Source organism: Alosa sapidissima, chromosome 2 (assembly GCF_018492685.1).
Source record: "Alosa sapidissima isolate fAloSap1 chromosome 2, fAloSap1.pri, whole genome shotgun sequence".
NCBI lineage: Eukaryota > Metazoa > Chordata > Actinopteri > Clupeiformes > Clupeidae > Alosa > Alosa sapidissima.
The window spans coordinates 18,118,445-18,133,240 of record NC_055958.1 but is presented as its reverse complement, the minus strand read 5'-3'; the positions used below and the strand labels follow the sequence as shown (position 1 = coordinate 18,133,240).

The window sequence follows — 14,796 nt, the reverse complement described above, 5'->3', positions numbered from 1 at the left end:
TATTAACACAGCAGACCAGCAGCAACATAGTCTAAAGTCCAGTCTAGAACATAGCTGAGACTCAGCAGGTATAACACATGTGGTGTCAAGTGCAGGTGTAAAAAAATAAAATAAAAAAATAATGAAAATAGTTCACGTTATAGGCTAACCATCAGTATGCGGATGTGGAACTAACTTATTTCACGATAAATAGGCCAATTTGTTGTTGGCTGTTAACAATTGGATAATGGGGGAAGAAACTTTAGTGCAATAGCATAGAGTGTCCTGTAGAGAGTAATGTTGGGCCATAAATGCTCCTGGATTAGTCTAAATCCTTTTCTCATACTAAACCAATTGGGTGTTAAACAGTTTCAGTAGCAATGAGAAACCTCAATCAGTTAGTCTGTATGTGATCCCACCTACATGGGGATTCCTGCGGCTAGGCCTACAATGCTGTATTGTAGGACGCTGACCCTGGCCATGCGGACAGTCAAACTGGTGAAAAATAGAGGGACGTACACTTGTACAAGTAGAGGTATTTGGGCAGGCCTATGTGTCCAAATGTTTGACCTGTATAATTGATTTTGTTGATTGTATGATGTGTTTAGTTAGGAAAGAACCAGATAGTCCTAGCAACATGTACACAGTGCACACACACCCACATGTGCTTCCATATAAAGACTTACTTATTTAGGCCAACAATGACTGTGCAGTGCAGGGGGAAAGAGACAGACAAGCCATCATTCATCCCCTCACCTCAACAGGCCATGTAAACTGAACTTGACCTCTGATCTTTCCCTCAGCCAACCAATGGAACAGCGCCTGACAAGGAGAACGAACAGACTCTGTTCTTTCAGGTAATCTATGCAAGCACACAATATGGATTACTCTCAAATGACCACACCAGAGACATCTCAGTTGCCAATATCACCTGGCTCTGTGACTGTTAACAAGTGGGACCCTTGCCTTGACTATGAACATCTTAATAGTTAGCTAGTCATTGTATTAAAATTACAGACTCAGCATAGCTTTCATCTCAGTGATTTTCCCTCCAATATTTTGAAATTGCTGTAATGGTTCTGCATAACCCAAGTAGTCAACAATATATAAAAAAGAAAAAAACATCTGGATGATAATCATTTGTACAGTATGAAACATGCTACAATGTTTTTATAACTTTATGGTCATGACTAGCCTACTCTTCTGTAATTTCATTAGTAACTTTTAGTACTCTTATTTTAGCAGCTATTCAGTAATGTTTCAATATTAATCTGATTTATTTTGAAGCATTGATTTTATTAAAATAAATAAATGAAAAAGAATCCAAGCTGTCGTTTTCAAAAGTGTTGCCTGATATTTGAAGAGAAAAGGAAGCAAAGGGATTTACAGAGCTACTCAGCAGGTACCCATTCTCCCAAATGGCTTACAGAGGATATTCGTTTGTGTTGCGGAGTATGTCAGGTCAGCAGTCTCCTTTTGGCTTGCCCTCCATGCCCCTGCCCTCTCCTTTATGGTGTTAACCGATGGCCTGACAAACGGCAAAATGACCTCACTGTCACTAGAGATTACAGATCCTGGCCATTAGATGCGTTTCCCTGTTCTCATGACACCAAGCTACTGCCCAAGTGCGTGAGACTCATTTTGTTGTCTATGAAGGTAGCAACTAAAGGCTAACTTGAACATGACTGGAATGAACTCTTGGCTGCTAGATGATGGCAGGCCCTTCCAAGTTATTAGGTAGGGAAATTGTGGAGGCTATAGAAATGGAAAAAAAAAGACTTCCACTGCAGTTCAATATGTACAATTGGAGTATAAATATTTAATGTTTCCAGTGATAAATGATACAGTATAAAACTAGACATTTCAAAGTGCTTTACCACTACACACAATCTTCATTATGATGTTGATAAATGCACACATATAAAAACTTTCTGACTCCAGAAACTATTTTTATGAACATTTTACATTCTGCATAAAATCGGATTTTTATTATACCCTTCCTCAGTATATTTGCCCATTCTAAAAATGTACATGGAGAATGGCTCAATTTTTATGGATTCTGATTGGCCATCAGCTTTTCAAAATCGCTCTGAAAGTGATCCCCAGCGATATCGTTCTTCATGTCGTTATCGTTTTAGCTAGAGCAATACTTTTTTGTTGTTATCATTATCGTTACCGTTCTTGGTGTGAACGGCCCTTTAGCCTATGGCACAGACTATTTGGACTGCTTCAGTTGTACAAAATCGTGAAATAATAATTACAATATTTGTGCGTTTTTGATGGTACCCATCCCTTGGAAAAACTTGGAATTATTTCAAAGCTCTTGTATCAGGATAATGTAATCCCACTTAAGTGTAACCAGTATGATTTTCTCCTTTCAGTGAGTATATTATTACCCCATGTAGATAAAAATGTAAACAGTTACATATTACAAAAAGTCTTTGGCTGAAAGAAACTCTTTTCAAAACTTTTTTTGGTAAAGGAAGTTTGTACAGCTGAAACTTCAAGTCAAACATTTATGATAATAGAGGTCAGAACGTAAAATGAACAGGTAATGTGGCAAAAAGTGCTGTTACATGGAATGCATGAATAAATATTTGAGGGCCTGCAATATGACTTTGACACAGCCCAAGTTTAGAGTGAGACAACATTTGCTAACATATTGTCGAGATGTGATTATCTATTAGGCTTCAGTACAGTGAAGGAGATGGTGCCAAAATCAACTTACTGAAATGGCAATCTGTTGACAGAGAAATGCCAAGCAGATCAAACTATTCCTTGAAATGGTGATCACCGATAGCATTTTCTTCCTATACCAAGACTACTCAACAGTGATTACAAAGAAGCAGTCCAGAAGGGAGAGCTATTAGCATTTCTGGTTGCTGCATGGCTGTGACTGGAACTCTTAGTCTCTTGAGAGGTCTCTACAATGCTGCACAATGTCTGGCCTGTGAACTCAGATTGAGTTGACTGACAGATAAATCTGACCTTAATTTCAACAGCACACACACAGTCACCCAAACAATGACACTCATGCTCCTCTGCTGTTCTTCATTAGCCACAAAAGTTTAAGCTGCCATTGGCCCAGTAACGCCTTTGCAACATGTACGACCCTTACTCTTCCAATAATAACCCAGTAACATGAACACAATTCCAACCACGGGTAAGACAGCAACTTTCCAGGCCTCAGAGGGCACTGCAAGGAAATAGGAAGAGAAAATGTCAACATAACATAATTTAATATTATTTTAAGATTTAATGAAGGATCATTTATTGATTTTTATTAGTGTATTAGTTTTAAGTGTTGACAGTACATGACGTACCACCAAAATATGCAATTTCATATTAATTTGCTGGTACATTAAATCCAAATGACTCATAATTTAAGGCAAAGACAACAAAATTATGTGGGAAAAAATAGAACTCACATAAGATCTCCACCTCAACAGTGGTAGCCAAGTTTCCTTGGGGGTCGTGTACATGGTAAGATCCAACATCAGCAATCTGGAATTTCTCTAAGACGATCTGATAGTTGGACATCTTCAGCCTCCCCTCATAGCTCTGCTTCTCCTCTAAAACCAGCACCCCGTCCCGTATCAGGACCCTCGGCCTGACGTAGTTGTTTATATTACACTTAGCAATTTCAGGATGGAAGAGGAGGGTCACTTTGGAGAGACTGAAGGGCAGGTCAATGACCAAATCTTCATTCATTTTCAAATAATCATAAGTTTTGGTCTCTGGGGAATGGTCAGAGAGGAAAAGAGAGTTAGGAAATATATAAGGAAAATGACTTCAAAGACAGGAAGGAAGAGACCTTAATAAAGTGAATGCACTGTCCCTTCAAACTTCTGTCTTTCAAATCTTGACTTACCAGTGACAATGAGGACTGTAGTGGACACGGCTTTGCCCTTGACATCTCGGAGGGTGAAATTCCCCTGGTCGGACTGGGTGATGTTCTTCGCCAGCCAGTGTCCAGCTACGACTCGACCTCTGCCCCGCTCACTGACTGTAGGGTCACTTCGGTTCCACAAAAGTGCTGGCTCCAAGTACGAGCCCCTTCGGGTGAACTCCAAAATGTCTCCATCGAGAAGAATGGAGAAATTACTTCCATAATCCAAACGTTCTAGATGGGCGCACTCTGAAAATATCAATCGGTAATGTAAAATATTAAGGAGATATACGCAGCAGTCATACAAATCCATGCATTTGTGAGACTTTTCATATTATGCATGGACATGTGCAAAGTTTGCTTTTGTATTGCATCTTTTGTATGTTTTAGTGACCACGTGTTGAAAGCAAATTCAAAACAATGACATCTCAAAGACAACAGACAGCTCAGAAGACAGCTCACCTGTCACTGTGAGGGAGAATGTCTCATTATCCATATCGATATCATTTAATATCACGGAGAATATTCCCTGATCCTCTGCGTTTAGCTGGGGCACCTCAAAATAGAGCCCTGACTTGTTGGACACAAGATTGTATCTGTTGTCCTTTAACTACAAAACAGAAATGCATTCACGTGATAAACTGCATGGATTATTGAACTGCATGTATTAGTATTATGCATATAGTATTATGCATATATATTACAATATTGCAGTAGTAGTAATAATAATAATAATAATAATAATAATAATAATAATAATAATAAACAGTTATGGTTTGTACCTTATAAATGCACATCCAAGCATTGACAGGCCGAAACGCAAACACATACTTACTTGTCCATTCTCCAACACTAGTCTCTGAGGACCAGCTGGGATGCTGGGAGTAAAATAGACTGAGGCTTTTGCAGGGTCAGGGATATCAGATGGGGAAGCCTCGATGAGTAGGATGCTGAAGTTCTTGTTGTAACATCCACTAACATGCTCTGGTTCCTCTGGTTCCTCTGGCTTATCTGAAAACAACTCACAATCTCATCATCATTGTCCTTTAACAACTCATATCTGTGTGTGATTGAAATACTGAGATATAATGTGGAAACTAACTACATGTTCACATAACACCTGGTAGCTAATTGTTTCCCCATCTCTTTCACTCTGCTCAGTCACACACCTGCCAAAGAAGTATCTAGAAGAACAGAAGGTATGAATTCAGTAACACAGTTTTATTGCATAATATCATTAGATAGAAATAGGTTTCATATTACATAAAACTCACCGACGAAAAGGAGGACAAACAACAGCAACCAGGGCATCATGGCCACTACAGTATAAAGAAAACAAGTAAATTCCCCATGTAATACAAATTGTGTCAGAAAGTCGGATGAGCCTTCTATTCACTCATAAAGGAGATGTTTGTTTAAATGTTAAATTCTCCTGAATAGTGTGTTTTCCCTTTGAGTTTTTTTTTTTTAAATTATTATTCCAGCCAATCCATGAACATCCTATTTTTCAGTCTGGGAAATCTCAGTGTTGATAATTCTAAACTTCTGAAATCTTTGTCTTTAGTTCTTTGTCTCTTTTACATTGTCAATTTGCTTTCAAAGATTAGAGAATGGTGAAAAACCAAAGCGTAGTGAATGAAAACAGACAGAACATTGCTAATGTAGTTTACAAAATATATTTAAATGTACAGCCCAATTAAACATATTATAAATTGTTGTTCATGGGGTCTATTCTTCAAATTATAGCCACCAAAATGCTTTTACATACTGTGTACCAGACTACAGACAAACGTCACCCAGAAAGCAGCATGTCAACAAGTCAACTAGAAAATGTCACTTACACGTAGTGCTTAACCTTAAAAGCCCATTTATCCCATGAAAGTCTGTGAGCAGAAGATACTTAATTAACTATTTAGTTCTCCAAGTGAAATAGTAAATTCATACTTGTCAGTCATTGCCCGATATTAGAGAAGAGAAACCAGTGCGCTCCTATGCAACAGAGTTTACAGTCCACAGTGGCTGATTACTCCTGGGAGGCGGAGCTAGGATTTATCCACCTTGGCTTCTTAAACCTAGAGACTTGAAAAGCCTGTAGGTAAGTATGTGTGGATAACCGCTTGTCCTGGTTGGCAGGATCATATGTTTACGCTTGACGTCCGTGGCATTAAGATTAACTTAAACCGTGAACTACACAACTATCTGCAAGCCAAGTCAAATCTTTGTCCACTATCCAGTATGCTAATGGGACCTACTATTGTTATTGAAATGTCTGCAGACTCTGAAAGCTTTATAAATGGAAGTAGTAGTCAGCTTATAGCAAGTCTGGTCTGAGATTGTGAAACAAACCAGGAAGATAAGAGTCAAGTGATACTTGGGTATATAAGGGTTAGTGATGGAGAGATTGTGTAATTGAATTCAATCACTTGGCAAATGCCCAGATTCATCAGCAGTTTCTGGAGCACACTAAACTTCGCACAATCATGTCTACAATCCAGCTCGAAATCAGCCTAACTTAGCCTAACAGCAATTACCAGAGGTGGAAAAAGTACGAAAATATTGTACTCAAGTAAAAGTACCAATACCTTGATGAAATATTACTCAAGTACAAGTTAAAATACCGATCTGAAAATGTACTTATGTAAAAGTAAAAAGTAGTTCATTTAAAATGTACTTTAAGTAAAAGTTACTTAGTTACTTTTTTTTTTTGGAGGGGGGGGGGGGGGGGGGGGGTGTACCAGAACAACCAGTTTTACCAGAGACTTTCTAATGAGGAGATGCAGCACTCAAAAAATCCTCCATAGTAATGCATCTACAAATATCACAACCCTTCCGCGGCAAAACGTCGACATGTGAATACATTGAGCCAATCATGTGGTGTGTTGTAAAATACACTGAGCCAATCATGTGGTGTGCTGTGAAGACATCGTGCCAATCATCTGTTGTGATCTCGCTGCTGGAGCAAGATTGGTGTCGTGAAGCCTTACGCACACGCATTTCTGCCGAAATAGATGCACGATAAGTGCCCAAAAAGTGTTGCAATATGGCCGCCGAGTGGAAGTACTTGCCTGAAAAGGACTTTGGTCCTAGCTCGAGTTGCTGCAGCCAGCAGCTAAGGCAGCCAATAAGTCTTGAACGTGCCTACTGAAATTTCTTCAATACTTTGTGGAAAAGCCTCTGTTTGTAAAGACAGCTTTAAGACATCCACAAAGAATTGAATAAATTTTCAGTAGGCACGTTCAATACTTTTTTCCTGTGTCATTTCACTTTAATACACATAACTCTTATATTTGGATTTTTAATATGTGTGTTAATATAGTAAGCGCTTTCAGATATAACCTCCGGAGTACATGCGGAGGTTTGTCAAACGGAGGTCCTACCCTTCGGATGATTCAGATATGATGCTAACCTGCGGACCTAATACTGACCTTATACAGACGTATGTGTGAACGACATACACGCACATTACAGAATCTCCGTGTGGTTGTCGAGTGAGGGGTGGGGGCTTGTAGAGTTCACAAGATGCGAGATATGACGCAGAATATATGCGGCCGCTGCCTGTCACAGCTGCTTTTTGTTTACAACGTGTAGCCTATGCATTATGTAGGCTAAAGAAGACAAATCTATTGTGCGTAGGCTAATACTTGAAGTAGGCTAGTCAAGTAAGCAAACAGTATTTGTATGTGTGCTTCGAATAAACACATTTATCTGTTTTCAACGTTATGTCCCAGAATTACTTGGCTATAGAACCCCACATCTGGTTTGCGTTGGAGAGAGAGCATGCACAAACTTTATGGTAGGCTACCAGCCAATTCAGTAGGCTAACTCAAGACTGCAAGGCCATCATACAACGTTTTTAAGCAATAAACAAAATAGGCCTACTAACATAACAGTGAAGTTGTTCGTTTTTTCATGGTTTATTTTTTCCAAAAGCATCCTCTCCCCATGTGTCTATTGCTTTTACGTAAGGAGCTTGTAACAAAGTTGGCTTTTCTTCGTTTTCATTTTCTCTAGGCATATATGCTCAACAAATATCAGCGAGCTCAGCGAGGTATCAATGAACAGAAAACCATGTTGGCTAACAATTTATTAAATACTCCTGTTATTGTCGTCAAGGACGTCGCTGTAGGCTACTGCCTTTTCAGCGCCTTCTGCTTATGGTGATTCAGTCTTTTGAATTCGTTTGCCATGCAGTTGTAGGCTACAACGTCTCTTGCCGTTCCCTTCATGTGTTCTATCAAAATGTTGTATGCCCTCATGGACAGTAGCTCCGTGATGTCTGCATCTTTCCAGGTCGGAGATTTTCTGGACAGCATTATGCCACTCCATCATTACACTGGCATTTAAGTCAGATCTAACCACATGGATGCACGAAAGAAACGTCACCAACACGCCCTCTCACTAGGTGTGATCTTAACCGCATGTCCTACGCTTCATTCAGACACAGCACATTTACATAATGTCCGGAGGAAATACTAGGGGGGGAGTAGTATAAACACCGGGTGAATTCGGACTTCCACATGACCGGTTATGTCGTTCAGATATACGGCCCCACCGTTTAACATCGGCAGAACTTCCGGTCTTACACGTATGTCTGAAAGCGCTTACCGTGTGGTGAAAATTTCGAATAGACTCACTGGAAGTTTAAGCTAATTACTGAAAATATATATGTATATTTTCACCATATATTTATTTTACCTGAATATTTTAACTTCCAAATTAAATGTCAAAATGAATGTCAGACGAAATTTAAAGTTTGACTGACTGGATTTTGTATACAAAACATAGTGAAAACTGTCTAAGGTCACTCTCACTCTCCCTTGCTAAAGAGCTAAATGGTTTAGTCCGCCTGATTCATAAGGTAGTCTATCTTTTGTTTATTTAGTTGAGCATCGCTAGTTGTGCTGCTGGTGCAATGTCTTTCTCCAAGAAAGCCAGGTTACTAAAAAGAGAGACATCAAAAAAGGGGAAACAACTGCTAATAAACTTCTTTCCAAAGAAAAGTGAGCACTAACGTCAAAACACTTTGTTTTGTGTTTGCTTGAATATCTCCGCAATCATTAGTGCTAAAACGAACTGAGAAAACCCATTGGAATAGCGGAAAATACACCTTCATAGATTAGGCTACACATGTAATCTGATGCATCTCGTGATCCAGCTCCATCTCCATCACTTTCAGAAAGACTGCTTGGCGCCAGCTTGATTCATGTCCTGTTGTAGGCTACATGCTGATCATTATCACTAGGCTAGTGGTTTAGGGCGCGATTTCTTTTCTCTCCCTTTCTGTTTTCGTTAGTCTTAACTTTTTTTTTACTCAAGTAATGGATGGTATTTTTGATGTAGCGAAGTACAATACTTCACTCAAAATGTAATCAAGTAAAATTTAAAATACTGATTTTATAAACTACTTAAAAAATACAAAATACACAGAAAAACTACTCAATGCAGTAACGTGAGTAAATGTATTTAGTTACTTTCCACCTCTGGCAATTACCTAATGGCGAGTACTTAATAGCTATAGGCTGAATTGGTAGTCGGTGAAAATAGGCAAATGTTGATGGGTAAAGAGTCAGAGATTACTAGAATCCAATCAACCCAGGCAGTGTAAAGGGCAAGGCGACAGCCAAGTCAAGAGAGATTGTGTAGCTTAGAGTATTACCAGCAGGTGGCAGTAAAAGCCCATGGTAAGTTTAATGGACACACAGATTTACTATTGAATGAGGCTGGTGAAATTCCTGATGTGTTTTGCAGTCACTTTGCTGGTGTCAGGTCATCTGCAGGGGTGTGTGTGATTGCTATGTTAGGGGTGTATGAAATTTGTACAGTTACGTTGCCACACTGTCTGCTATTTGGTAAGATTCAGACAATGTTTTTTGTGTGTTTTTTAAAGAAACATGTTGGAGTTTATTCTAAAACTATAAAACAAGCCACCTAGAAAGCTAAAAAAACCCCCGATATGTCATCAACAGAGTTGGCACTGATAAACTTGCTGACACGCCGGCCTGTGTCTTTTTGGTGATTTACTTTGCCATGCCATGCTATGAGAGCTTCTCTTGCATTATCCGTCCTGGACCACACTGCACAGTGCAGCCTCAATTCCTGGTGGGAAGAGCAGGTGTGTTTACCTGTCCATCACATAACATTGTACCATCATGATGTTACCAAAAGTAGTTGCCCATGCAAACATACCTCAAACAAAAGTTTAATGGCTCAGTTGTGAGACTCCTGCCATGTTTGATGATTGAACAATATGATGTAAAAGGAGGTTCTTCCATATGACAACAGATTATGTGTTTGATGCCTTGAGTCATCATAAATATAGCAGAGACTTTATACACTATCCATCTTCTCCAGTGTAGGCTACACAGCAGGGAGATAACTATCACTTCAATTTTGTAAATGTCAAATATAAATCAAGTTTCAAATGTTTAACTGAAATGTTCTATAGTCTACAAACAGTGTTGGGAGAGTGCACTTAAATAAAGCTGACACTAACATTTCTATTGGTTTCTCAAGACCTACCCACCTTTCATGTAGGCTGCTCTCTCTCTCTCTCTCACACTCACACACACACACACACACACACAAGCACGCACGCACGCACACACACTTTTATAGACTTTTATAGACCACTGCACATTTTTCTGATGTCATCCTACGATTGCTGACTGACACACTGAATGAGTTGATGGTCATATTCAAATTTGCAGTGGTCTCTTAATTTTTAACCGTAAACTCATTCGAATGTCACTCAGCAACCGTAGGATGACATCAGAAAAATGTGCAGTGGTCTCTTAATTTTTTCCAGAGTTGTGTATATATATATATATATATATGGCCATGGGAATCACGTCAGTGACATTACTGGGACCAGTGATCGGCCCTGAAACCTTAAACGCTACTGATATAAAGACAGAAGAGGAAATTGCTTGGGGCAGAAGGGGAAGTGGAAGGCTACATCCTCTGTTGCCAAGGGGACAAGAACACAGAGCAGCCAATTAAAGTTAGAATGGAAAACCTCACTCCATACCACACAGAGCCTCTTTCAAAGTTCCCATTCACTTTCATGATTAATGCTCACTTTGTGGTATCGAAGTAACGATTCGTCTTGTGTTCATGGAAGCACCTGTTATCTTTGTTATCGTTTTTTGCCTTTTGAGAAAAAACATCCTTTGCCTCTTCTGTGAGACAGCTTTGTTGTTAAAGGACAGGCTGTGTTGATCAAGAACCACAGCGCTTCATGGTTTATGGTTTTTAATGAACACCTCTCCAGTGTGCTTTAACCTACTCAATATGGGACACGTGTGGTGACAAATTAACAAGCATTATCTCACTGCTCAAGATATTAATTGAAGATGCAGTCAGTGCTTAGTGAGACATGAGGATAAAATAATCACAGCTAAAAGATGCTGGAATGCATTACTAATGGTAAAGTCAGTGGCATGAGAAATAAAGACATAGAAATACCTCAGATTATCATTTCTAGTCATCTCGGACCAATAGTTATGTAGGGATATCTTCAGATAACATCACCAGTGAACCTCAAATATGAACTTTCATACATGCATGGGTACTATGGGTATATGTAGAGTTCACTCAACGTTAGCCAATGGGCGTCCAGATGACATCATCGATCAGAACCAATCTCTAATCTCTAACCTCTATCACCTGCCTCAGGGATTTTTTCAGCCATTTCTAGGCCGCTGCCTATAAATGGCTGCACCATGAGAATCTAGTCCTCTGTTAGCATCCTTCAGCAATCACAAGGACCTTGAACCACGCTTGTAGAAAGCCTACAACCCGCCGGATGGACACGGACACGCACAGGTGGCTCTCTTCGCCAACTTTCTAACCCCACTGTGCTGAGATGGAGCCCAGGACGCCCCTCAAAGTATGACCATCCACTTCCATTCACTTAACTCAAAAAATCCAGTGCTCTTGGCATCACCCTTTCTCGGCACAGGCATTGGTTTAGGGTTACTCGGTCTTTGCCCCTCTCGGTAAGGTGGATCAGCTTAGGCACACCTCCCTGCCCCATGTTGAGGAGGCGGTGGCTGCCAACCTCACCTCACAGGGCCCGTCGAGCAGTGGCAAGTGGCCACGTTACGGAGCGGCACAGCCTCTGGACCAGCCCTCCGTAAATGCCACACACTATACTCGCCCCCACATCGACGCTCGGCCACTAAGATCTCCTCCTCAACGGTCCCACTGTGCTTGGAGCCTCAGCCACTGCCTCCCTGCGATTTTGAGGCAGGGGATCAGTGAACTAGCCGTAAAGCACCAGGTATGGATGTCAGCTGCCCATGTACAAAGACCTCCTGATGCAGGCGCAGGGGTCGATATGGCACCCAGAGCCTGAGAGCGGGTGGGCGAAACAGCTGAGAAAAGGGTTACCTCCCTTAGTCGTTGAAACTATTCATTATGGACCCTTTCAAGAGAGTTTCAACATCATAGTTGGCCCCACAAGACTTCCTTTTTAACATTCCATATGTTATCTTAATGCAGAGGAAGTAGATTGGGGCCCAAATAGAACGTTCAAGCATTGTTTTTGTTTACCTTGTTGAAAGGGTCTATAGAGCCATCTGCACTATACTTCCACTACTCTTTGTCGTAGATGTTTCCCGACTTTGCTAACAATTATCACCCTTTGACGTGTCCCATTGAATTGGTATTCATGATCTTACAGCATTTGTTTGAGCAGGGACACTCGGCCTGGCGTTGGTCTGGCGTGACTTCATGGGCTTATCCCCTCGCATCCCGCTTTTTAAAGGTGCCCATGTGGGACCTCACTGTGGTGCTAAAGGCTCTCAGTAGTGCTCTCTTCGAGCCCTAGAAGATATTGAGCTCATTTCAACAGTACTGTTGCTTGCTCTGACACCGGTTAAACGGATGAGTGACCTAACAGCCCTATCAGTGAACTCTGTTTGTATGCAATTCCTTGCGGGTGATTCAAAGGTTGTATTACATCTGAACCCTTATACCGACCTAAAGTGCTGAACTCTGCCCTCAGGAGTAAAAGCTATACTTGTTTGAAAGAATGCGCCAAATATCCTTGATTACTCCGCTCCGCTTTAACCCTCTCTGGATGCGCTTTCCCAGTCTTTGTTTGTGGTGCTAAACATAACTTGCATAACATTCCAAATTAAATACCTAAAGGTAATTGGGAAGCACACAAATCTTCATAGAACTGGACTCATCTCTATTTCACCAATTCTTTTGGCCAACCTAACATGCCAACGTTTTGGCCGCATGGCCTTCATCTGCTCCGATGTTCAGCAGAAGGAGTTGAGGTTAGTCAGACTCTGCCTGGAGAGAGTGCTGTGCGTCTACACTGAACGAATGCACCCCTTGCGCAAGACCGAATAGCTGTTCATGTGCCATTGAAGCAGAAACTCTCCCACTGTTTGGCCTCAGGTGTGGCTCCCCCTGAACTCACCATAGACTGTGGCCCACTCCACGAGGAGCGTGAGTGCCTCTCGGAGTGTCTGGAAAGGCATAGAACAGATCTGCTTGAGTGCAGGCTGTGGCTAACCTGACAATAGCCAGATGAATGTCGTTCCGCTTAGCTCCGCCTAGCTTCACTCACATCCATCTGGGACCTCTTCCATTGAGAGTGATTTCTGCAACCGACTTTATGGTTCAGCCAATCAGGACGCAGGGCGGGAGTTTCATAGATGTGACATAGCGTAGAAGCGACTGTGAGACTGTTATCAGCGTCACGGGTTGGCTTCAATGTGAGTGGTTGAAGTAGCACGTCAATAGATGACGGACAAGTGGCTTATTCAATCATATGCAAGCATTTTTTGATTAGGCCCAGCCTTCTGAAGCAACACTTCAATGGATCGGTTCCAGATGGATGAGTGGAGCTAGGCGGAGCGAAATTCATCTGGCTATTGTCAGGTTAGGCTGTGGCAGCCTAAACAGGAACACTTTCTCTGTGTGAATGCTTTTTTGTGCTTTAATTTAGTGTAATAGCATCACAATAGCATGTACAGTCAACATATAATGCATTGTTGTTGAAATTGTCTGGCTTTTGTGTGCTGTCATCAGACAGACGGTGTGCACACAACATGTTTGTGAAGAATGAGGTTTGGCTGCACTTCTGAATCTGTCAGCTCATCTCTTTGCCTGTGATGAATTCCTCAGTTAAGTGCTTCAAGTTTGGATTTATTAGACATAGGCTGAGACATATGCAAAGCTCAGGAGAAAACAAATAGCTATGAGAGTACTTTAAAGATACTTGCCACTTATTAAGTAACACTATCTTTAAACAATTTTCTATTGATTAAAATATGTCAGCATTTGCAGTTGACTTTATTTGCTGGGTTTTTACTGTCAGGAAGTAGGGCTATGGTTTTGTATATAGCACTTAGTGTAGGGTTTGAGACACAGCAGTTTAAGCTGTTACAATTCATGCATAGGACGGAGGATCCTATTGTCGTTGCTATCGAACCACACTCTGAGACAAAAAAAAAACATGGCCAATGATAAAGTGCAGCAGCTTGACTGGCATTTAATCCAGACGGCTGCGGTGTGAGGTACGGTGTTATATTCACTTGCTCGCTTCCCACCGGACAAACTGCAATTAGTCTCTGAAAAGGGACACCTTGCGTGTGGTGGACAGAGGAAGGTCATAGGGGTTAGAGGGGTCACGTTACTAATCAGCGCAATAGTGAGACCACTTCAGACAATCACAGGCCCAATTAAGGCTGACACGCCGGCTATTGTATCATATTAAGAGCCATTAGCACCAGGCTTTTTTCCATGCCACAGAGGAAGCTTGTGTTGCATGTGAGTTGATGGACGGTGTCAAGTAGCACTCAAAAATAGCACTGGTGCATTGTTAACCTTCTCCTTGGCTCAGGTAAAGCTGTTATGATTAGTTTTGTCCTGTATCCAAAGCGTCCACTTCCACCACCATCCAGCCCACA

The 14,796-nt window shown here is 41.0% G+C and overlaps 1 protein-coding gene across 3 annotated transcripts; it reads right to left on the bottom strand.

Moving 5' to 3' along the window:
• Positions 1-1,814: 1,814 nt before the first annotated feature.
• LOC121685389 lies at positions 1,815-13,391 on the bottom strand. Of its 3 annotated transcripts, none has more exons than XM_042065892.1 (8): positions 13,302-13,391; positions 5,143-5,187; positions 5,038-5,052; positions 4,704-4,879; positions 4,331-4,478; positions 3,851-4,117; positions 3,408-3,716; positions 1,815-3,175 (listed from the first exon to the last, which is right to left on the bottom strand). In XM_042065892.1, the coding sequence occupies exons 1-8, from the start codon at positions 13,360-13,362 to the stop codon at positions 3,048-3,050; spliced, it is 1,149 nt and encodes a 382-aa protein (XP_041921826.1). In that variant the 5' UTR covers positions 13,363-13,391; the 3' UTR covers positions 1,815-3,047. The 3 variants fall into 3 exon arrangements, with proteins under 3 accessions (XP_041921826.1, XP_041921834.1, XP_041921843.1); XM_042065900.1 differs by lacking the exon at positions 13,302-13,391 and adding an exon at positions 5,813-5,876; XM_042065909.1 differs by lacking the exon at positions 13,302-13,391 and adding an exon at positions 5,710-5,799.
• Positions 13,392-14,796: the final 1,405 nt, after the last annotated feature.

Coding starts and splice junctions, on each gene's coding strand:
- LOC121685389 (XM_042065892.1), bottom strand. CDS start 13,362: ATGCCTTTCCAGACACTCCGAGAGGCACTCACGCTCCTCGTGGAGTGG. Junction 5,188..13,301: donor GGAGTGGGCCACAGTCTATG/GTGAGTTCAGGG, acceptor TTTATACTGTAG/TGGCCATGATGCCCTGGTTG. Junction 4,479..4,703: donor TAGTGTTGGAGAATGGACAA/GTAAGTATGTGT, acceptor TCTGTTTTGTAG/TTAAAGGACAACAGATACAA.